Raw genomic sequence first — 23,541 nt, 5'->3', positions numbered from 1 at the left:
ATAATTTTTAAATCACCTGTTAGCAGTGAACACAGTCCATTCAATTTTAGTTTTTTTTTCAAACTAATGATCTGTATTGACACAAGCTATTATTATTAGTCTCTACAGGACTTAAAGCAATGTCACATGTCACTGAAGCTATACCGCAACATCATTTTGTCAGTAACCTAAAATGACATGGCACATGCATATGTGATGTGCCAATAACAGTCATTGAACACTTACTTTTAGGGAACTCTTATGTTATGACAATAGAATTTTTCTATGTGAAAAGTAAGATTTCTCATGGGAACAAAAATAAAAAATACTTTAGAAAATTCATGTTATTGATATATAGATATATAGTCACTTTTCAGCTCAATTAAATAGTGTTTTTAGCCTTACCAAACCGCACAAACAACCTGCACTGAGTTTCCCTAATTTTTGGTGGTACCAGAAGATGTTTTAGCCAAAGGTGGCTGGTACAAATGTGTGATACAACAACATTGCATACTAGAATTTTCTTCAGGACCTATAGTACCTTTAATAAAATTATTTTTGAAAGCATAGAATTCTTATACATGTAGCTTTGCAATGTCTAAATTTGGCCACTGAAATCAGAACAAAAGTTGAATAGACCACCTTTGCTTGTATAATTAGCCTTATTTGTATCATAAATACAACTCGACAGTGCAACATTCTATATAATATCATCACAAACACCTTACAGTTTATATTTGTTACAGTTAAAAGCATGCAGCATCTGCCTTTTCCACACCGCACAGTTAAGAGTAAATAATTCACAGTACATTTCACCTGTCATAATTAGAGAAGTTTCTGTCACTATCCAAAAATAAACATAATTTCTCTGGTTTAACTAGCCCTGATGTCAATTTAGAACTGTAATAATAGTCTAATATGTCAACATGTAGGAACATGACTTTAGGCAACAGCTACGTATAGCATAATTGTGGTGGGTTCTTTCTTCAAGAAGCAAAAGGTGTGACTCCTCAACTACATGCAACGGCCGATGATTTAAATGGTGTGGCTACAAGTATAAGCTACATGCATGTCCATGTGTTCAGTCATGGTGAAACCAAATACTTTAAAGGGCAGAGTATTTTTTAACTTGAGATTTTTACTTGCAACATATTTCACATACAATCAAAGCACATTTATCCTTCTACGCCACAATTACCAGTGACTCAATATCTTACTGCAGTAAGCACTCCTGTTAAAACACAATGGTTACGTTATAGTTATTGCACATGCAGCAAATTTATCAAGCTACTCTTCATATACATGTACGCCTGCTACTGTTCCACTTAATAATTACCAGTAGATATATGCCTCAACTCTTTTTATGTTGCAATTTGGGGCTGCAAGGTTATTTTAGCATTTAAATATTCCCTGTGCATAATATTTAATGTTCCACATGTTAAAATACAATATAGTTACCTCACTCAAAAAGTATGAGGGACATATTAAAACATCTGACTTTCACCACGATGATTGTGTACAGTAGTGCCCAAAAGTTCACCCGATCACAAAAAGGTTCCTTTGTGATACAACATTTTACCACACTAATAATACTTTATACATGATTGACATCCATAAAACTATATCACAGTCACTGAGCTTGTTGTTTTCGCATAATTTTCCCATTGATTTGGTTTAACTGGCACTGATACATGTATAAATCTCAAGATTAGCTAACTGGATTTAGACTCGTACAATAATCCAGGCATATTTTTGACACCCACAGTAGGTGACCATAAATTGTACCCTGGACAAAAAAAACCTCTTGTCTTACATGGAATTGAAGCAAAACCTGATAATGGAGTCTATGGTCTAGTTTTAAAACAGTTTTTACATGCATGCATCTACAGTGTACATCTTTTAGCTTTATTTTGCATGTAACCAATTTCCCCCCCAACTTCTACTGAGTATATCCAGACCATCTAGCGCTTGTACCATTTCCCAAACACAGGAATCCTACCCTTGCTTCTTTCTTTTGGTGTAGGAGCATTCTGTTCCGTGCCCACTGGCAATTTGGACTCCCGTGCTGCAGTTCCTCCTCTTGGAGTAGAGGGAGCTGCATCACTTGCCTTGACAGCGGTGTCTGCAGCTTGTTCTGGTGCATGTTGTGGTTGCTTTTTGCTATGTTTCTCTGTGGTCTCCTTAGTGTTCCTGTACTTTGGGAAGGTGAAACTTCGCCCCCTCATCTCAGGGATGCTGGATTCCCTTGCCTGACCTGTATACCTTTGCGCACCTCTACCCTGTGAAGGCAGAGGCATTCTGCTTTCTCTCTGCCCCTTGAACTTCAATGCTGCCAAGCTCTGACTCTTCCCTTTTGCTAAAGCCCCATCAGCATTCACATCTACAGATGTGCCTTTCTTCATGGAGGGAATCCCACTTCTCCCTTGCTCCTGGAGGCCCTGGTAACTTTGACTTCTTCCCATAATGCCTTCTGTTGTTGCCCTTTCCTTACCCTTCTGGTACATAGGGATGCCCCTTCGCCCTTGTGTTCCTTTCAATGCAGCAAAACTTTGTGACCTCTCTCTGAGGGGTTGTGTAGGCCCTTGTTTGGATGGTGTGCCTGTGGAGAGGACATCTGCATATGACACATTTCTACATTGATAACCTGAAGCTGGTCTACCGAACCCTGCAAAGCTCAAGCTCCTCTCTCTTATTGTCTCCAAGCCTTGGTCTACACCACCATTCTTTTCCTTTGACGTTTCACTGTCTTCTGGAAGCACTTTTTCTTGCCTTTTCCCTTGCAGTGGTGGTTGATTGCTTCTGGAAGTTGCTGCCACGGGTTTGTTTTTCTTCTCACCACTGTTTTCTGGTTGATTTGGGACTTCTGTGCATGCAGTGATCTTCTGGGCACCACCCTCTTCTTTCCCTTCTTCCTGAGTTATGTTCTGAGTAACATCTGGAGCTGGATCTTCACACATCGAATCGTCATCTTTCTCAATGGAGAAGGTTGTGTTAAGAGGAGTGGGGTCTTCAATGTCTTGCACTGAAGGCTGAGGAATAACTTCATGCTCGGAACTGGTCGAAACTTCAGCACCAGGAATGGAAAAGGACTCTTCTGTGCTGGTATCTGTAGTACCAATTTTATACTCATGTTGCTGCTGCTTGTTTCTTTTGACGTCTTCGGTGACCCATGTTGGAGAAAGGAGGCACCCTGCTTCATCTTCTCTTGCTGTGGCAATGACTGCATCTTCAGCACCAAGGACAGGGAAGATACAGCTTTCTTTAGTGCTCTCCGTTGTAGTGTTGGCTTCTTGTCTTTCTCGATCTTTACCTGACACCACTTCTTCCTGTGCCATCTGCATTTTATCATCATGGGTTGTCACTGGGTCAGTGGCCGTCACTTCAGCACCAACAAAAGACAACATTGCCACACATTTGTCCCCTTTTGTTCCCCCCAATGGTACCTGACTGACATTTAGTGCTGTTACATCTTTGACCTTAATGCTAACATTTTCTTTATCAACTGGCTGTGGGGCAATACTTTCACTGATTTTGTTATAATCTTCAGTAGTGAGTGAATCAAAGTCATGTTTTTCATCAGCCTTGTCCCTGTCCATGTCTTCAGTGTTGTCCTCCTGTGATCCTGTTATGCCGTGGGTGCTTACATCTGAATGCTGAACTAAAAGAATGTCCACTGCCTGCTCTGTATCACTGAGATGCTGCTGACTTGATGATGAATGGTGAATGCCTCCCTTCTCTTCCTCCCCTTCATCAGACACCAGAAGGTTTAGGCTATAAGGAAAGTTGAACATGATAAAGTCTGGAGGTGAATACTTGACTACTCTTAGTTTATTTTTGCAAAAACTTTTCACCTAAACACAATTAAGTCTCAGATTATGTGGAAAAGACCATCAGATTCTTAATTGCAGACTTAAACATGGGACAAAACAACATACTAGTATTATTTCCCTTACACAATAAATGATTCCAAGTGGATGCAACATTTTCTTTTAGAAGTTGGTGCTGATATGTTAAAACCCCAACAACCACCAACCAGTTAACCATCACCATATCAAGTAAGCATGGTTCTCACTCAGATAACTCCTCAATAGGGTCCAAAATAACCTGCAATAAGAACAACTATCGTAATATTTTTTTTTCATATGATATATGGGTTATAGGATCAAGATTGTGGTGAACAAGGAAATTGGAAAAAATCATTAATGCAATGGAACAAAATTAACACATGATTAAAGGGCCTTAAAGCTGACAAACAATAATTTTGGGTCAGAAAACCAAAAGTTAAAAATAAGAAATATTTTCAAAGGGTTAAAGCACCTGAGACTTCTGGGCCGATCTTCTTTCTGATCTTCGTTGGGTGGAGAGAACAGTCTGGTTCGGCTGTGTCCCTAAGGATAGTGGTTATTCCAAACGTTTATTAGACAGTATAGAGGTTTATCAAAGATTTAAATTTGTTGACAATGCTTTACAAGATATGTACATAAAAGCTTTAGTCTTTGTTACTTGGTATTGAATGAGCTACATGTACACTACACCAAACACTATGTATGCATGATGTATGTATTCTTACAAACATCTAACATAGGCTGCAAAGGAAAACAGGATCATTGTGACAGGTCTACAACAGAAGAGAAGCTGTGATGGAAGGAAACTTTAACAGTTTTAGATTCTCACACGGGAAAGATATGTCAGAATGCATTCTCTTACATGACTCTGTACATGTATGGAAGGATGCATGCTTTTGACAGCCACATCTTTTTGGATTTGCACATCTTGAACTTTAAAGGAAAGGAAAGGAAGTTTCATTTCAGGTCCATGTATAATCCTGTTATACCAACCACAGGCTTGCATGTATAGACAAGCATTAAAATTGTATGAGCAAGTTGACACTTTGTTGGAATGAGGAAAAGTATGGGGGAGGGGGGCATGCTGCATTCCCAATCATTTCCAAGTCCCTACCCTGGGTATCTGATTCCAACTTTTGGCCGTTCTTTTGTCTCCTATTTCTCCTCTTTCTCCCTGGTGTAATGGCTTTAAGGGCCAAAGAAAAAGCCTCTTACAAACGATTCAAAGAATTAACTTAAAATTCAAGCAAACAACAAGCATGGCAGGTATATAAAACAATATACAAAACTTTTAAATGAACTAGCAACTTTACTGAGTGGTGTATTGAGTTCTCCTTCCAAGAACAAGGCAAAGGTCTGTGAGACATCATTAGCTAGTTCTCAGAATTTGTTGGCATGAATTGGAAGGGGTCCTTGTCAAACCAGAGTTTGCATTTCAGTCCAATTAAACGATGAAAAAAATCATTAAACAGCCTTAGGTTACGTCGATGAAGGTTAGACATCCAGGTAATACGATACGCCAAAAAGCAGTTACTCAAGCAACTGGATATGATTTTGAAAACGTAAGACGTTTCAGCTGAGTCAGTCACTGACGAAAGCTAGTGGATACTAGCTGAAACGTCTTACGTTTTCAAAATCATATCCAGTTGCTTGAGTAACTGCTTTTTGGCCAACCTTAGGTTAATTGCAGTACTTTTATGTAATCATTAACCTAAGGTCAACTTTGATTACATGTTTTGTAACAGTAATAATAATCGTGATTTGTGAAACAGGTGGTTAACACTACATCGGGACTTGGCCAGAAAATGTTAATATCTAGAAATTACTCAGTTTTACCTAATATATAAACTACTGAGTATAGAGCTAGAAAATATGATATATTAACAATTGTAAAGAAAGTAATTTGATTACAGTTACTTGACCAATTTTGCATTAAATCAGAATAGTAAGAGGGGAGTTAGATGTTGAGTCTACACCACAAACAAAGGGCAAACGTACATGTACATGTAAGTAAAAGAATCAATGCCAACTTGATCCCAAATTGGAAGTGAATTGATGAAGAGACGGTATATTTTTACCTTATAACCAGTAAAACAGTGTTAAAATGTGAGAGTGGCTGGAGAATATGCACTAGTAGTTGGACCAGGTGTGATTGCTACGAAAGCTCTATACACATATACCTTACACATTGTGCATCACTTGTATAATAGCAAAAATTTTTAGAGACTGAAAGAATGGAAAAGAGCAGGACAAAATGATGTCAATCATAAAATGTTGAGCACAGAAAGACAAAAGCCATGCATGCACAATTAGTACAATTCACCAAGACAGCAGAATCTTGTACATTAAATTCTCTGTTGGGAGAAAAAAAGAGGGGAAAAGAAACAAAAAAACAAAACCTTGCAACCAAGATTGCTCCTAGTGAACGGTTAGTATTGCAAGAGAACTCACGGCTAGGTTCTCGCATGGATTGAGATCTGCTTAACGGGGATGATCTACTCCAAGGGAAACGCTGTGGAGAAAGGCACATTTCTTAGAAGGGATGATGATGATGCATGATCTGCACGTTAATGGAAGAAGAGGAAGTAGAAAGAGACAGCATGCGGACAGAAGATTGTGAAGAGCGGCCACATGTACAATGTATTAAGCTCTTCAGCTCAGACCCTACACACAGACCTGTTAGGGAGAAAGACCAGGATGGAAATAGAACTGCTGTTACACTGTAGTAATGTTACACAAGTCAAAGGAAATATGATCTGAAAACAGAAATTATGCCTCATTTCTATAAGAAATGATTAAGGATTCTATTGAATTTATTAGAATAACTTCAAAATAAATTGTAAAAATTGAAAAAGTTGTTGATTTTCTTATCAACTGCAAAGCTAGCACTTGATTAGTAAAGCTATGACTACAGTACATTGTAACAACTATATTATGTATCTTTTTTTTATCGTAATTGGACAAATCATCTAAGTACATTGTCCAGGGTTTTAATTGGTTTAGAATTTTGTGCATGCTTTTTGCAAGACTTTTCATTTTCACAACTAATGTACATATGGTCTGGCACAATTAGTATATATTTTTGTAAATGATCATCAATTTTTTAAAATTGATGATCATTTAAAATACTAGCTAAATGTTTGATATGAGCTATATCATGTTTCTCTCTACTTGTCATTAAAATCTATTCAACATTTGGCAAGAAAAAGAGCAAGGATGTTATTAATCGCCTTTTATGATCATGCCTTATGCATTAGCATTATCAAATCCTACAATTCATTTGGGGGGGGGCTATAAACTAGATACAGGTACCTTTGATTGTGGTTCTGTCTGTGTTGCAACTGATTTTCCACGTTTTGTGACATGGCCATCTCTGGCATCGCTGTACTTTTCCTGCAAAAGAAACAACAACAAAACATCAAACTTTTGACTAAATACTTTTAAAATCTTCAAAATTCTTTTAATAACAAACAAAAGACAACAGCTTTTTGAAGCCAGGATGTTGCATGTGGAATGTACCATTTGTGTCTGGAGTAGAGAAATGGTACGGTCCTTTTCAGTCAGCTGTTGTCTCAACTGTGCAAGCTCTTGCCTCAGGTCTTCATTCTCCTGGGCCAAAACAAAAAAAAAGTGATTGCTACATGTATGTACAAAGCGTTTTCATGTAGCATAACACCATTCCAGTACTGCGTATCTAAACCCGCGTTTAGGTCCAGGTCCGGATTCAAGTGCAGAGGTTTAGGTTCAGGTCCAAACTTGTAAGTCTGGACCTAAACCCAGGGCATATACAAAATACAGGAGGGACTTCTCAGTTGACAATTTCCCAATGAAGAATGTCAGTCACCCTTACACTAGTTACAGCAAAATTTTGTAGCAAGCACTCCACTACTGGGGTTTACAAGCAAGATATGTTGTTTGCGCCATCTGGGCAAAACTGTGGCCACATAATTTATGAAGGCCAACACTTGATGATGCCCAATGGCAATGTTTTCTTCACACACCTAAAAGCTATATAACTAACTACAGATGTACTAAGAACCGGAGACATTGATTTTTGCAAGAACACAAACCTTTTTCATGTCCTTTCCTTCTACCTCTCCCACAGCCCCATCTAACATTGCCGACATCAAATGATTCTTGTCTGCATATCCCTGAGTGACAAGAAAGAAACGTACTTCAAAGTCAACACTTCTCCAAGAAACAGTGACTTATATGCTTCTAAGCAAACTCAACATCTCAAATCAAAATTTGGCGATGGTGTTTTCTATCAGAACACGAAGGCTACCAGTAAATCAAAGTCACTCAACCAAATGGATAGTGTACAAGAAACAACTTGGGTTTCTCTTATCTGACTTCTTTGACTGAAAGATCAAATAAGTTAAGAATCTATTGATGAGCTGCATGCCCAAATGTCAATTGGAATCATTTGAAGAGCACTTCAGTGGTCAATGAGTTACTCTAGTGTAAAAGCCTAATGGGCAGTGCACATACACATTTTTTTTAGACTTCAGTGATATATAGGGGTCCAACTTGTACAATACAGTTTAACAAAGTAAAACTTACATGAGGACGCTTTTATTTTCAAATTCAATGTTAGAAAACCAATTGTACAATGTTTTATCACTCAGGTGTCAGATTAAGGAGCTAAAAAAGGTTCATCAGCTTGAAATTTTTTAATATATGAGACGTTTTGCCGAAGTGCTATGCACAATACATTACAGGTTTCGCACAGGTGTTAAAAAGCATGCAGCATTCATGCTACTTTCAGATGTGCCCGATCAGTCATCAGTCCTACCTTTCCAGCTGTAGTCTGATCGAATGGAGAGGATGTCTCCACCTGTTAGAAACAAGGAGTTCTTAGTACCGAAAAATTGGAAAATGTCTAGTTTCTTTACTCAAACACATATCCACCAAGAACTTTTATATACATTGTAATACTACCAATGATAATGGCAATAAAAGAAAATTTCACACATCTACATCTAAAATGCCAAACTCCACATTCACATGTATATACCACTGCATAATTTGTATATCTTTCAATACAGGTTCTGTTCAATTAACTGGATAAAAAAATGTAAAGTTATGATAAGTAGCCAAACTTTACGCTGTTTGTTAGAGAGCTACAGTGTATTTTTTTGTTTACTTTTTATTTACTATAAAAGTAACTTAGCCTTGAAATAAAGGCTAAATTCAAAATGCAAGGTATGTTTACTCTACACTGTAGATATTTCAATGTCTCTTATGTGCAATATACAAAGATGAGACTGGATCAAGCATAATCCGAATATATTACAGTAAAATGTCATCCTAGCATATATCTATGAGCATCCTGGAATTGTCAACTCTGAAGCTGGGCCATAATCATATATTCCCTACACCCCTTTCAGTTGACTAAAAGCCCAGGCCTTATCAAAGAGATGCATTTAGACTAGAGGGAATTAGCACTGTGTGTAGCAAAGGGCAAAAGAAATATCTAGTGTGCAAATTTTTGGCTTTGATATCAAGTTTATATATAGGTATATCCTTTTCCTCCTTGACACTACATGTCAAAGCGTCACATAGAGCCGCCACATGGCTTTCATAGGCATCATATGGTGTTACTCTTATGCATGTCTTACGAGCAGAAGCGACCAAGTTCTGTAGAAATGTCAGGAAAGATTGACAGCTACAGTATTAGCTGAATCCCGTTTGTTGGTGGCTCAAAAGAACTGAGATTAGTACAAGTTTTATCCTTATCACTCTTGCAAACTCTATACTTGTGGCACATTCTTTTCAAAGGATTTTCTTTCAGCTTGTATCTCAACTTGGCTGCTATGATACTGGCAGCTGTGCCGGAGGATTTCTAAGAAGTGTATTTTTAAAAACTTTCAGTGTATTTATCAGTCTTTCCCTTGTGTAACTGTAAGTGGTATGAGATTTTTCCAGTGTCTGAAAGCATCTACTGCCTGAAGGGAAGTTTAAGAAGAGCTTAATAGATGCAACAAAAGTACAGCGACTTTTGTAGGGTCTTTACTTACTAGACATACTGACAGACACATTCCTAGGTATAACAGTACGTACAAGACTATAGATGAATTAAGGTTCTAAGGTCTAAACATTCTTTGAGATACTAGTATATTTTCCTATTTGTAAACCGTAAGGGAATATTACCTAATCTAGAATAAAATTGAATTATCTAGAGCATGAAATATAACAAATTCTGTTGAGCAAGAAGAAAGAAGTTTGAACAGCTTTGTGTGTTTATCATCAGATAGTGGACACTCCACAATAGAATGTTGTGCATCTTCAATCTCATTAGGATGTAGAGACTTTCATACCTCCTGGAGAATTCTCTTCAGCTTCAGTAGACACGTCTTCATGCCCGTCATGTCTTGAAGAAGGTATCTGAAGGACGAAGTGTCGATGGTGACTCCTTCTTCTTCGTCAAAGCAGGCTGTCATCTGCCTGGGAGGTTTCATGGGGGTGGACTGAGAACGGGGCCTGTCTCTGTGTGGGCTTTCTGAGGGTGTGGTCTGGGCCCGCGACCTTCCGTACTGTCTCCTTCTGTATCTGTAGTACAATAGTATCAAGAAAAGTAAGGTAACATAATACATGACATGGATTTACATAAGAATAACAGTGACATATTCAGCATGCAGACAGCAAAGGCTAGAAGTATAATCAGTAGTGCTGATATTCATCCAGTATATCTAAGTGAATAAATGGACAAGACAGCTCATCAACCCAGGGTCAGTTGCTGAATTATGAAGACAGCTGTGAAGTGTGTAAGCAGGCATTTTTATCAGTGCTGTGGAGAAAATGTTAGTTACAGGTAAGTAATGCCAAGGGGGCCCAGACTTTAAAGTCATGCCTTAAACCTTCATATTATCATTTATATTAAAAAAAATAGGCTCAGAGTCAGAGATGTGTTGAGATATTCAGCCATTCTAACAGTGACTTCCACACTTTTAAATTGTAATATTTCTCCTTCTTCTTTCTGACCTTCTTCTATTTCTTCGTCTCTGAGTCTCAGGAGTAGCAACAGCATTTCTGTCTTGACCAACTTGACTGGGAAACAATAAAATTAAAGCACAATTTTTCCATCATTTTAAGTCTGATTTTAATTAACTAAATGCTATAGACTGACATAAATTCTAAGATTTATGGCTGCTTTCACATAACACTTTTTTTGCAAAAATTGATGGTCATTTACTTCATTTATAAAACATTAGCTGGACTCCCAAAGATACATGCTAACCCGCTTGAACAACATAAATAATATGATTAGTTTAAACTCTGCTGTACATGCAATCAATGATGGCAAAATCAAGGCTAGGCACTGCTCGATGTGTTCATGAGGTAGTCTATCATCAGACTTAATCATAAGTGATTTGCAAACATCAACATAAAAACATGCATGGAAGAGAAAAGGTCTTTACTTTTGCTCAGAACATCCCTGTGTCTTTACCCTTTGTTGTCGAGTCCTTGAGCTTGGAGGTCAAAAGATCAACACACAAATAAAGAAAAAAGATTGCAGATTACATATCATCTTATATAACGTCTTTCAAATATTTATTTATCAAATAATTATATTATTTTTATTACTAAAACTTTTAAATTAGTGAAAGCCATGACAGTGTCAAAACCTGTGCATGGCTGTAATCTCACCTTTTCTGTGACTGGCTGGTATCTAGTTCTTCCAAAGTGTCGCTGTCTTCCCTCCCGTCTGCGTCAGTCGGTGTTCTTGCGTTGCGTCGTGGACTGTGCCACCGCCGGTGATGCCGCGGCCTTTCGTCGCCCTGATCGAAACTCTCATCGTGTGACGAATCCATGTCTAACATGAGGTCATCCGACTCAAGGTCGGACGACGCTGACTCGTTTTGAAGGTCAAAACTGTCTCTACGCACAGTTGCTGTAAGGGGAGACTCAGGCTTGAGTCTAGAACTAGTCATCACTCCAGGACTCTTGGGGCTTTTGGCTGAATGATCCTGCCTGTTGTGAGTCCTTGTGCCAGAAGTCCCTTTTTCACGGGCATCCCTTTTGGCTTCTTGCCTCCCTGGTGTAGAAGGCTTTGAGTCTGCTACACTACCTTCAGTACCTCCCCTACTCTGTCCACCTACACTTTTACCAGCACTTTTACTGGCTGCTAAACTTCTTCCCTCTACTTTCTGGCCACCCTCCCTCGGTGTTGTTTCCTGAGATGTTTTCTTTGGTGTTCTAGTAGAGCTGGCAGAGCTGACATTTGATGCAGTGCTAGCGTTTGACTGAGTACGTACACGTGGCGTTTCCATAGTGGACTGCGCCGTACCAGGACGTACAAGGTTTTGCGGCCTGGCCACGGGTTTGACTACCCTCGCAGACCCCGTCCCGGAAGCTGGCTGCGCTTGGCTAGGTCTGGTGGGATTCATTGTGTGAGATTTGGGAAGTCTGCTTCTCCCACTTTTTGCCCTCTCCTGGGACGAGGTAGATTTGATGCTTTCCTCAGACTTGGACTTCGGCATGTTGCGGATAGAACGATTGACCTCGGGGGTCGCAGGTAGGGCAAAATTACTGTTGCGATCAGTCACAACTGTCTGAGATTTCTTTAAGCCCCACCTTGTTCTATTAGCATTGGGTGTTCTGTCCACAGCATCTTGTCTTGCAATTTGTGTAGTCGGTACACTCTGTTGATTTTTTATGTCTAATGATCTGTTTTCTGGATTGTCTTTTGTCATTGCACCCCCAGACTTGGCAATGGTCGCTTCCAACTGTTGGACCATCTCACTGGGGTTTGTTTTTTCCTTTAGATTTTGTGGTCTCTTCCTAAAGCCAAACCCAAAGTTGCGCTTGTACGGGGCACCTCTTGATGATGAATGCTGCTTGGGACTATCTGTCTTACTGGCATCCCCTATAGAAATATATGTATAGGGAAAAGATAATGTTCCAACACATGACTGATAGTGATATATTTTTAGCACTTTCATAATGTAATTGTGTTTACATGTTAATACAATAATAGATAAATAGAAGTTGCATTGCAGTACAGTAGAAAGCTGCCAGGGGGCTTATGTGTCAATCTTGTCCTAAATTCTGCTGGCACAAACTTTCCTACAAAATGCACATGCACCCAGTATTTCGAGCCATGTCTAGGATATAGATAATAACGTACCCAAAAGAGGCTCCTCCACTCCGGCCTGTGGCTGCTGTTGTTGCTGATGTTGCTGTCTTCTCTTGGAGAAGGATGGAATTCTCGAAGAAAAACTCCTCTTTGCTGAACCGTCTTCCTTTCCGCTCATATTTCTGAGTAAGTCCAAAAGCCCCATGAAACCATGTGTGTGCTGACACGTGCATTATCCCATCCACAGTCTATCTCCTCCTGCGCTTCAGAAAATTGGAATTGCTGGATAAATGAAATGTCACAGTATGGAAAGGTAAGATAAGAAGAAGCTTCAACTTGAAGTTCAAGTTACAAGTTACAAGTACATTTACATGCTACAGATGTCTAGTACATGTTTGTTGAAGCTATTTTGCACACATGGTTGAGTGAAGTATAGAAGATTTTTCAGGGAAAAGGAAAAACAGAGGAAGAAGAAATGTATAGGCACCAGAGTATGGTAGATTTGCAGAAATGTAGTATATCTGCTCAAGTAACATAAGATATTCATATTTCAATAATTTGTTTGTTCTTTTGTTTAAGCTCCAGCCTTTTTTATGTTACATCTGGATTTAAATATTTCAAAAGGAGGATATATGTTTTACTTTGTATGGTTTGCTGTGTTGCAAAAGATGTGAATTATGGCGTCAGTCACTGGTATAAGTTTCTGGCATAAGTTTGCCTTAATTAGGCTGTACACACATTGGGAGTCAGGCTATATTATAGCGAGGCGATCAAAGGTCAAACCTATACAAACAGAATGTTGCACGTGCCAAAGGCTTTGAGTTTGAAATACCAGCTGAAATACAGCTCAATAATACACAATAGTCAGTGAATACTTCAAATTTAGATGCAATAATTGATATAAACACCCTCATGGTTCTTTAACAAATTTTTCCATTGAGGATGTCTGGTTTAAGCAGAATTATTGTCTTGAAAAAAATCACCCTTGAATTTTCAAACTTCTATTAATTTTTAAGCAATAGACTTCTTCAATGGCTGATTATGACACAAGACTTCATCCACAGCTTGCCTCTTTAGTTTTAGGCAAACGTACATTGCAAAGGTGCATCCTTACTCTTCTCGAAGAGTGTGTTGGGTTCTTTAACCCTTACCCACAGACTTGAATGCACTGAGACACAGATACTGACAGTGCTCTTGTATTATTAAGTGCTTATCATTCTTTCCTCCTGTTGTTTCCAAGAAAATCGTCTCAACAAATACCCTTATCTACAGCTGTGTGGAGCGTGGCAGCTGACTGCTATCTGTCAGTGTGAGTGGATTTGCCTAATTAACCTCAAGCAGATGTCGGGTTGACCATTTTCTCCCTTCAATAAGTGGTCGACACGAAAAATCGTCCACACCAACGTCTGCTTGCGGGGAATGGTCTTGACAAAATGCCCGGCAGTCAGAAAATGTTATGATCTTCCACCGTAACATCTGCTTGGAGATTGGATTATGACGGCATCTGCCCCTCCCACCACCATCCTTCAAAGAATATTTCCGATTCTCCAAGTCAGAAATTAGAGAAATACCTGACCAAAACATAACGGTGCCACCTTTAGTACGGTTATGAAATAACAAAAACGTTTGATATCTGATACCCATCCTAAGTTTGGAGAGATGTTTTCTTTAGAATTAAAATGGGAGGAGAAAAATATTTCCGGCGAATTGAGCACTTGGCTGCCTGGCGTCCGGTCATGCCATGTGGACTGTTGAGTTGGCATCACGTGTCAATACTTCTAACGGAGGTATTCAACCATGTGAGAATTGTTCAATTGTTTTAGGAACAACGTGGGATAATATTTTTGGGAAAGAAAGAAGCAACCGATTTGTTAGCTAAAGTCGTCTGCAAAACCGGCGAATCGCCACGTAAAACTCCCATTTTGTATCACACATCAGAGCTTAGTTTAGCTCAGAATTTCCTGTTTTTATATCTTTATGCATTCTTAACACTTCAAAGTTATTATTTCTTGCAACATTTTCCAGAGAGAGCGGTGTAAAATGGAGAGGTGGGTGTGATTTTTTAAGATTTACCTGCAGATTCAGCCTTCTCCGTCCGCCATATCTGCGCAGTTCACGGGATAAATCTGTCAACGGTGCGCAGGCATTACGTCATGTCATGTTGGACGGAACCACTAGCTGTTATAGGGGTGGACACCTCTGAGGTGCTATGCTTTAGATGTCTTAGTATGCAAGAAACGTTACTAAATTTAAGAAAATGAAAACAAAGAGTACTTTGAATATACAGTAGTAACTTGAAACAAAATAAATGAAAAAACACAATCAGTATAAGTCACTTATCGCACCACAGGGAAACTTTATTGAAGTTTTATTGAAAAAATAAAAAGTTTGTGCATTGAAATGACATAATAGATTTTCATACAATTTCTGGTTCCTGACATTTAGTAGGAAAACAAAATAAAGTATATGATTCTTTGTTCTTTATTCTAAATGTCAAGAACGAAAGAACACAAAATTGTGACCCATACTCATTATTCAGAGTTTATAAATTCCAATAATTCAGATTTTCAATTCCCTACCCATAGTCAAAATCAATATAGTGCTATAAAAAGTGATTTTAGAGCTATATGGTGAAACATTCATCCACTAAAATAATTCATCTTAGCTGGCACACTTAACAGCTCCTTTGCTCCATCTAAGAATATCCCAGTCAACTGTCCTCCCTTGACACATCTTGTGTCCAACCCTGTAGCATACTCATGTCTCTGTATTCCATCCCTTCCCCTCCGTGCATCATGACCATAATAAACATGCTCAGGTCCAGGCCATACCGAAGCCCATGCTACACCCTTATCTGTCTCACTGTAAGGCCTGTATCCATCAGGCTTAGTTTCCACTACATTTCTCATACATGTCAGGGCATACGGATCCTGCTTGGCTAGTGGAACTGCTGGCATGAGGCCTGCATGTACAATGATAGCATTGAGTGAAGAAATAGTGATGGTATATGGCAAGTTCTGCAGGAAATTTATGTCTTCTGTTGTCAGCGTCTGTGCAAGCTGTCTTTTTTTCCCAGACATGCATTTTGTACTAAGGCTTGAGAGTAAGTTCTCTTCGTGGTTGCCTCTGACAGCAAGGATGCCGTGCTTCCTGACGAGGGAGACCACCTGGGCACTCATTGGTCCACGGTTGATGAGATCACCAACGGAAATGTAGAGGACGTTCCCTGGTGCAGTTTCCTCTGCTCTGTCAAGTAGGCTAACTGGAACACAACAAAACATCTGTTGGTCATCTGACATCAACCGCATTCCTCTAGAGCAAAGGATTTGCCAATTTTGCGATTTAGATAAGATTGAGGATGAGTATCATTTCGTAGTCGATTGTACATTATATAGTAATGAGAGAGATTTCCTATATTCTTATATAATAGATAAGTTCCCCAACTTTAGACATTTAAATGAATCAGAAAAATTCATATTTCTTATGAAACTTGACAAATCATGTATCACTAGTTCTATATGCTCATACATCTATAACTGCGTCAAGAAGCGAGAAGAAGTCGAACAATGTAAATAGTAGTTCACATTAGTATGTATAGTTTAAGTATTATTGCTGTATGCTTTTCCTTGTCTATTCATGACCTGTACTTAGCTTGTTAGAGCACAAACGTACAATAAAGGTCTTTCATTCATTATATAAGTCAGTTGTTGAGCAATAAAGTTGATTTGATTTAATTTGTAAAAGCTGAGAAGAAATTGCTTGACAACATACATTTGAAAATACAATTTATCACAAACTACCTGTTAGATATGGATTAAACTATCTGACTAGTTTAGAGTTAGGGTATATTTCATGATCCATAATTTGCATTTAAACGGCAATGAGGCTGAGGGGAAGCTATTTAACACCTGCCTAATTATATCATTATCAGATAGGGATGGAGATTTATTCTTCTTCTAGAGAAAAGTAATTATTATGTATAAGCTATACAACATTACAACATACCCATACATCAGCCTCCATAGCTCTGTGGCCCAAGGGCAGAGATGTGCACTGCCCTGTACACAGAAAGTTGTGGGAACCTACCAATAACTTATTACTTACTGTAATACACATCAAATTTGTCTTGGAATAATAAATTTATATTAGTACTGTAGAGATTGCAATGGACCGTCTAGACATTAACCTATAAAGTGATCTGCAAATGGCGGAAATAACCTGGTAATTAATATCTAAGCTATTTAACGTAATACTCGTACGTATGAAAGCACAGGAAGCGCAACGGTGTGGCAATGAGTGCCAACTTCTTGCGTCACATCTGAGAAAAAGCAGGATGAGCAAACAAAGGAGACAGGGAGATAAGTGACGTTTTTGTGCGTCAAACGTTGGTAAAATGTCCAACCCATTACCCAGTTCATCATAGCAGCCATGTACATCTCCGAATACAAACACTCTGCGTCCCCCTACGATAGACTCGTCAATTGTCACGTGCAGTCTCTCCATCCTGTCCCAAATTAAAAGGGGGCAGTTCAGGGCTTGATCTAAGTTAGCTGGATTTTCTCTCGTACAAAATTAATGTAGACCCAGGTCCCTGGTACAGAAGCAGGTGTGATATTGAAAACTTCCGGGTTTCCTGCAGTACTGTTTGACCTCCGCAAGGAGGTCCACGAAAAGCCCAGTCTTACATCAGCAAGCAGATGTTTGGTAGCTTCTGTGATAGTAAATTTGTTTGTTTCAGTTGGGGCTCGCATAGGAACCGTTATATCATAAATGAATAGGACCCCATGTGATTGCCGTAAATTTTACAAATAACCTCCACACGTTTATAATACACCATTCCACGACTGTCTGATGACATTGGTAATAATTCTATGAAATAAAACACCAGGTTGTGTTTCTTTTTCTTCCTCTTCTTTCAGTATTCCTGTGTTCGATACCATCGCAATTAAGAAGGCTGACCGCGTGATAGGAGTAGTTGTTTATCGTCTAGATATCTAGATCGCGCTGAACGCGTAAAATAAATGTTGTGACAACTAGTATTATACTGTATACAGCTAACTGACTTTGTTCCAAAAATTAAAACTACATGAACACTGGCTGAGGATTTTCAGCCGACCTACTGTAGCCATCCCTACTTCAGTATCGTAGTTGACAAATCTCTTAAGACAAGGGATCTTCCGTGGGTCAACAAGTGCTCAAAGGTGCCAGGTTACTTTGCCGAATCACGAGTTTCTGTGGCCACTGACTGATGACCTATTATTTTAGACTTATTGTAGACCTTATTGTAGTTGAAAGTGGCGCCAATGGCCTAATGGTTAAGCTTGCGGACACGAGTGGAGAGGACACAGGCTCGCCTATTCTTTCCTGAGTAGACATTTTCTATAATACATAAAGTACCCAGTGCCTGACTTCGTGGGGAAGTCAGGGGAATGGGATCTGCCTTTAAATACCACCTCCAAGGCATAGTGGATCATAAAATTGAGTGCCCCTATAGCCTGGTATACAGTCTTATCGTGGTAGTTGGGGCAGGCTTCTGCAGCCCCGAGGAAAACCCCAACCACGATAAGACCGGATACCAGGCTGCCCCTATGGCCCCAAAAATAATTTCTTCTTGGATCTTTAAAGCCAGTAGGTTCAATTTTGTTTGATCTCGGCCAGTAGGTTCAAATTGCCCATAGGTATGGCCACACTTCTCCTGCATGATGATCTTTGCCACTAGGTTCAAGCATGGACTCGAGATATTATTTGAGATAAACCTCCATGGTTCAAGGTTGTCTGCCCACAGATGTTCTTTGATGCGGTTTTTGAGCTAACTAAAATTTACGTCAAATCATGATATGATATAATATTATCTTCAGATCAATATAAGTTAGGCCATGTTGATTTGATTATATGAATGACATTCTGTAGGAACCCCCAAACTGATGCGAGCATGCGAATAAAAAAAGTTTGGCTGAAGAAAAGTTGCCTTCAGATTTCATTTCTGGGTAGCAACAATTGCAACAGCCCGAACTCCCGACCACTCGGTAGTGCAGAGGTTAGTCAGTGACTAAACGTTATCTCTTCACGAGCGTTACAGATTCAATATACAATGTATGGTTCACTGCCAGGCGATCATAGCTGAGACTGTATCATATAGATAACCATTCATTCCGCGATATAGTGTCATCTTCTAGCAGTAGCTGGAGGATATAAACTCCGCATGCATGCTGTACGAAGGAGCGGTCAAAAGGTCCTTTGGCCGCTGAGGTTCTCGGTTGAAAAATGATAGTAAGGTGCTTCTGTAACGAGAGTTTTTACGACCCAAAAAGTAAAATTTTTACGACCCAAAACTGAACCAAGGCGTATTATTAACTGTTCTAAGTACAAGCAACATGCACGTCGGGTGAGCAACTAAAGCCCGAACTCCCGATGCGACCACATCAGTAGTACAGAGGTCCATCGGTCACTTACCGTTATGTTTTCACTTACAGATTCAATATATGGTTCACTGCTAGGCGATCATATAGCTGAGACTGTATCATATAGATAACCATTCATTCCGCGACATAGTGTCATCTTAAAGCAGTAGCTAGAGGATATAAACTCCGCATGCATGCTGTACGAAGGAGCGGTCAAAAGGTCCTTTTGTCGTTGATGTTCCCGATGAAAAATGACAGTAAGGTGCTTCTGTAACGAGTGTCTTTACTACCCAACAAGTTAAAGGTGATGCATACATTGCCCCGACTACCCCTGGACGTTACTACATACTAATGTCCAGCTAAGGGTCAATTTCTTGTCCGCAATGGATATTTTTACGAGGCAAGTGCAGAAAGCGAATATATGGCATTGCCAAAGGACACTCTAAACTGCATAGTAATGTTCAAGCAAACGACAAAACGTACTCTTGAATAAAAACATTTCTGTAGCTCTCTATAAGTAAAAGTGATTGATAGTTATTTGAGGGAAATAACACTTATACTTCATGTGATCATCAGACGAGGCTAGGGGACAAAACAAATACAAAGACCCGAATTCCTCGGGCGTAGATACTCTCTAGAGTCGTGTGGCATTTCTTTCAACCTTCAGATGCTAGAGCTCGAGTATCCCTCTTTTCAAAGTTTGCTTTCTACATGTTGATTAGATTATATGGATGACATTCTCTGGGAACCCCAAAACTGATGCGAGCGTGCGAATGAAAAAAAAAGTTTGACAAAAAAAGTTGGCCTTCATTATGAAATCTAAGTGGCCATGAAGATTGAACAAATGACTAAACACAAATAGTAATATTCTATTGCCATGGTGAATAATAGACTCTTCGTTTTCATCCCTTCACATTTTCTTCTTGTCCTTTGAAATGTATTTTGGCATTCTGCGACATAAGTATCTTTTTCAAATATTTCTTTTTCAATTGACGGCATATATTTGCTCATTTTGTACCTACTTTGTACGGTTTACAGTACGTCCGAAAACTTTTTTTTTTGTTTTTGGAAACGGGCGAAAATTCAAATTCATGCGCGCGCGGATGTCATCCATAAAATCAAATCAACATGGCCTTTGTGTAGTATTTTTACATTATTCATGTCTTGCAACATTAACACTTCAAAAAAAGTTTCACTTAAAATCCTGCCATCGGGCAGATCTCAGATCAAGTTAAACCGACGCCAGTGAGTTATTACAGGGTAACGTAGAGGCTCAACAGGTCATAAAAACTGCCGGCTTTAAAATACGAGATAACCTTGAGCTGGAAAACGTGACTTACAGGTATAGCTAGTATGTTATCGTCCAGGGCCAGGGCGCTATATATTAGTGATATCATTCTCTCAGCTAAGTGGCCTTATCAAGTACTTAAGGTGCAGGCAGCCTTTTTTTTTCATTAGGCCACAGCAAGAAAAATTCATGGATGACGTTCCCTGCAGACTCCAAACCTAATGCGATAGGGCGACAAAAAACAAGGCGGGCCAAAAATAAAACAAGATTCTTACATTTTAAATTTTGCCAAATCATAAACCTTATTATACAAGATGCAGTTTTATAGCAGAAGGGATTTAGACTCCTATCTTACCTATATATGAATGTGTTTTTAAGAATCATTCTTCGGCATTTGCTGTGCAAAAGGTACCTTTCTAGTCTAGGTTTGGTCTGACAAGCGACTCTATCTCAGTCTCCCCATCTCTCTCTGTTCATATATCATCTCTATGTCTCCCCTGCACAGCATGAAAGTAACATGAGCTGATGTATTTTCGTCCCAGGCAGATCTCGAGCGGTGTAGTTAGCCCGCGGGTCCAGCCATTAGTTACTTAACGTAAGCCCCCAACATCCTATCCTTCCACCGGTAATGGTTTCTCAGCACATTTCCGATTATGCGTGTCCGTCCCTTTTCAAACGTACAGACGTACATGCATACTCTACGGCTAGTTGCGAAATTTTGCCCTTTCCTGTCAACATGTGCGTCATCACAGTAATCTTTCTTAATCCCTTGGTGCTTTTACTTCACAACTGTACGTCAGTGGCGCAAAGATATTCGGGTGTTTCGTAAGTGCTGTCTATGATCTGTCGTGTAGTCGTCTATTACCGGTCTGAGTTTTTTTCTTTTATATTCTAACATGTAATCACAAGACGTGGAGGAGACACACTCGAGTTATTTCAACCTATATTAATGCCGCCACCAACACAGGGGACAATACAATAGTCATTTTCACCTGAGCGAGGTGAGGAAAGTCGTGTAAAGCGCCTTTCCTTTCCCAAGGGCACAAGATTGTTGGCATGTCGGGACTCTAAACCGGGACATTTTGGTTCCGAGTCGATCACTCTGCCGTTACGCCACGAACCCCGGTCTAAGTTTCAGTATCCACTCATTGCAACAACTACACTCTGCTTCAAAGGTACGCGCACATTGTTTTTTATTTAAATATTAGACTAAAGTTTATAAAATGATAAATGCGTTGTCAAGCTAAGAAGAAACAGAGCAAAAACAATATGCCTTCCTTCGGTAAACATAATGAAGTAAATAGATAGTAAAGGTCTGCTGACAAAGATTTACTGACAGATATCGATTATAAATCCAGAGCCCATCATAGATACCACCGTATCAAAATGTACAGGCAAAGTATTCATCTGGCGCCATCTGTAGTCTTCATTCTCGGTGGCTTATTGAATGATGGCTCCTAGCTAATTCCTGAGGAAATAACGTGCCAGAACCTGACATCTGCACGGGACATCCACTTCCACTCACGGCACTTCAGGGCCAGAGGAGATGGCACTTGTAATTGGGAAAATGCGTTAAGTTAAATGAAGCGAGATGGACAATGTTATCTGCACTTGGCAGAATCGATACCCTCTGGAAGAGTTATTGGTATGTAATGGTTAGGGGAATGGCAGAGAAGTCGCCGTAGGCAATCACAACACCATTGAGTATAAGTCTCACGAACAGATTGATTATTCTGCTAATGGTGTCGGCGTCTCCGGCGTTACACTCAGTGCTGTTTGCTAGCATATTGTTATTTGTTCCCAAGAATATTCCTTTCAAAGTGTGATAGACGTTCGTGTTATAAGTCTGAACGCCCTAGCAGTTTTTAAGGAAGTGCAGGTCACATTTGTTTCTAGAGACTTTTAAAGTTTGTTTGTTGTGGATGATTGTGATGTTTGGCATGAATTTAAATGTTGGGGTAATCATTGGTGCATGATTATACTTCGAATTTGCATAAGCAATAACATCTGTTTTATAATGACATGCAAGTAATTTTACATTTGTGACAATTTTACAAATGTATATGTATCTGTATAGCCGGTATAACCGCCTTTCGGCGTAACACACCAGCTTCGCAGGCACGCGGCGCGGCGGCAGCTGGCTATATTACACCGATCGACTTGTTACACCTTACCCTTGAACCTCTAGCTCTAGACATTGTTTAAAGCTATCTATTGACAATGCCCCTACTGTACTTGGTGACAGTGAGTTCCACTCTGCGATAGTTCTAGGAAAGAATGAATTCTTGAGCACCTTAATCCTTGGTTGATAACTCTGGTACTTGAATGCATGGCTATTTCTTGTTCTCTTCTGTGCTGGTATTAGGTACTTAGTAGTTGGGACATCCACCAAATGTAACGTAGTAAAGATGTTAAGGGCAACGTTGAGGACAACGCAGTAAACTAGCTGCGGTGACGAATGACGGTGCTGAGTGCCCCACTGTAAAACAGCACACCATGCTCTTCAAGATTGATAGTCTCTTATAGTTACTTCCGCCCAGGTGGTATCCTTTCCTCAGGGAATAACCTATCGTAGACACACCAGCCGGCGCTTCGTGGTCTTAACGATTTATCAACTAGACGGAAACTATTCGTCTCAAAGATAAGGCTTAGTGCTTATTGAGCTTCTGCATTGTACATATATATTAGACAATGTTTAAAAAATACAAACAAACTATGCCAAACCATCAATAAACGACCACAGCTACAGCGTTGTCAACTAAAAATGAAGATAATTTAATCAGAAACTAGAAAGGTAGCATTTCCAAAGCAAATGCGTAATGTTTATCTTCGCATATGGCCTGCTCTGTTAATTCTTACTTAAACACGTTCATATTTATGGTCCAACAGGAGTCTAAATCCCTCCTGCTATAAAATTGCAATATAATGTAACCCAACACTAGTTACCAT

At 39.4% G+C, this 23,541-nt stretch overlaps 2 protein-coding genes across 8 annotated transcripts; both read right to left on the bottom strand.

The window, feature by feature from the left end:
* Positions 1-1,907: 1,907 nt before the first annotated feature.
* Positions 1,908-15,047, bottom strand: LOC109478299. Of its 7 annotated transcripts, none has more exons than XM_019779773.1 (15): positions 14,977-15,047; positions 12,955-13,161; positions 11,475-12,693; positions 11,246-11,296; positions 10,809-10,874; positions 10,145-10,376; positions 8,620-8,661; positions 7,895-7,975; positions 7,344-7,433; positions 7,137-7,217; positions 6,276-6,336; positions 4,939-5,010; positions 4,297-4,367; positions 4,052-4,083; positions 1,908-3,750 (listed from the first exon to the last, which is right to left on the bottom strand). In XM_019779773.1, the coding sequence occupies exons 2-15, from the start codon at positions 13,106-13,108 to the stop codon at positions 1,941-1,943; spliced, it is 4,062 nt and encodes a 1,353-aa protein (XP_019635332.1). In that variant the 5' UTR covers positions 13,109-13,161; positions 14,977-15,047; the 3' UTR covers positions 1,908-1,940. The 7 variants fall into 7 exon arrangements, with proteins under 7 accessions (XP_019635332.1, XP_019635331.1, XP_019635333.1 ...); XM_019779772.1 differs by having other exon boundaries at positions 12,955-13,185; positions 14,977-15,045; XM_019779774.1 differs by having other exon boundaries at positions 12,955-13,166; positions 14,977-15,003.
* Positions 15,048-15,302: 255 nt separating this feature from the next.
* On the bottom strand, positions 15,303-17,526 carry LOC109478303 (bis(5'-nucleosyl)-tetraphosphatase, symmetrical-like). The gene is made up of 2 exons (XM_019779783.1): positions 17,313-17,526; positions 15,303-16,165 (listed from the first exon to the last, which is right to left on the bottom strand). Exons 1-2 carry the CDS (start codon positions 17,404-17,406, stop codon positions 15,543-15,545), a joined length of 717 nt encoding a protein of 238 aa, XP_019635342.1. The 5' UTR covers positions 17,407-17,526; the 3' UTR covers positions 15,303-15,542.
* Positions 17,527-23,541: the final 6,015 nt, after the last annotated feature.

This window comes from Branchiostoma belcheri, unplaced genomic scaffold, assembly GCF_001625305.1.
Source record: "Branchiostoma belcheri isolate BF01 breed outbred unplaced genomic scaffold, Haploidv18h27 scaffold43, whole genome shotgun sequence".
Taxonomy (NCBI): domain Eukaryota; kingdom Metazoa; phylum Chordata; class Leptocardii; order Amphioxiformes; family Branchiostomatidae; genus Branchiostoma; species Branchiostoma belcheri.
The sequence above is the reverse complement of the archived record's forward strand: the minus strand, read 5'-3'. Positions and strand labels throughout refer to the sequence as shown.

What these genes read in the sequence shown, in the direction of transcription:
- LOC109478303 (XM_019779783.1), bottom strand. Translation starts at nt 17,406, where the DNA reads ATGGAGAGACTGCACGTGACAATTGACGAGTCTATCGTAGGGGGACGC. An exon ending in TGGCTGCTATGATGAACTGG is followed by an intron (nt 16,166 to 17,312) that starts GTAATGGGTTGG and finishes GTTGTGTTCCAG; the next exon opens with TTAGCCTACTTGACAGAGCA.
- LOC109478299 (XM_019779773.1), bottom strand. Translation starts at nt 13,108, where the DNA reads ATGGGGCTTTTGGACTTACTCAGAAATATGAGCGGAAAGGAAGACGGT. An exon ending in AGACAGAACCACAATCAAAG is followed by an intron (nt 6,337 to 7,136) that starts GTACCTGTATCT and finishes CTTTCTCCACAG; the next exon opens with CGTTTCCCTTGGAGTAGATC. An exon ending in GTTGGAATCAGATACCCAGG is followed by an intron (nt 4,368 to 4,938) that starts GTAGGGACTTGG and finishes CACTATCCTTAG; the next exon opens with GGACACAGCCGAACCAGACT.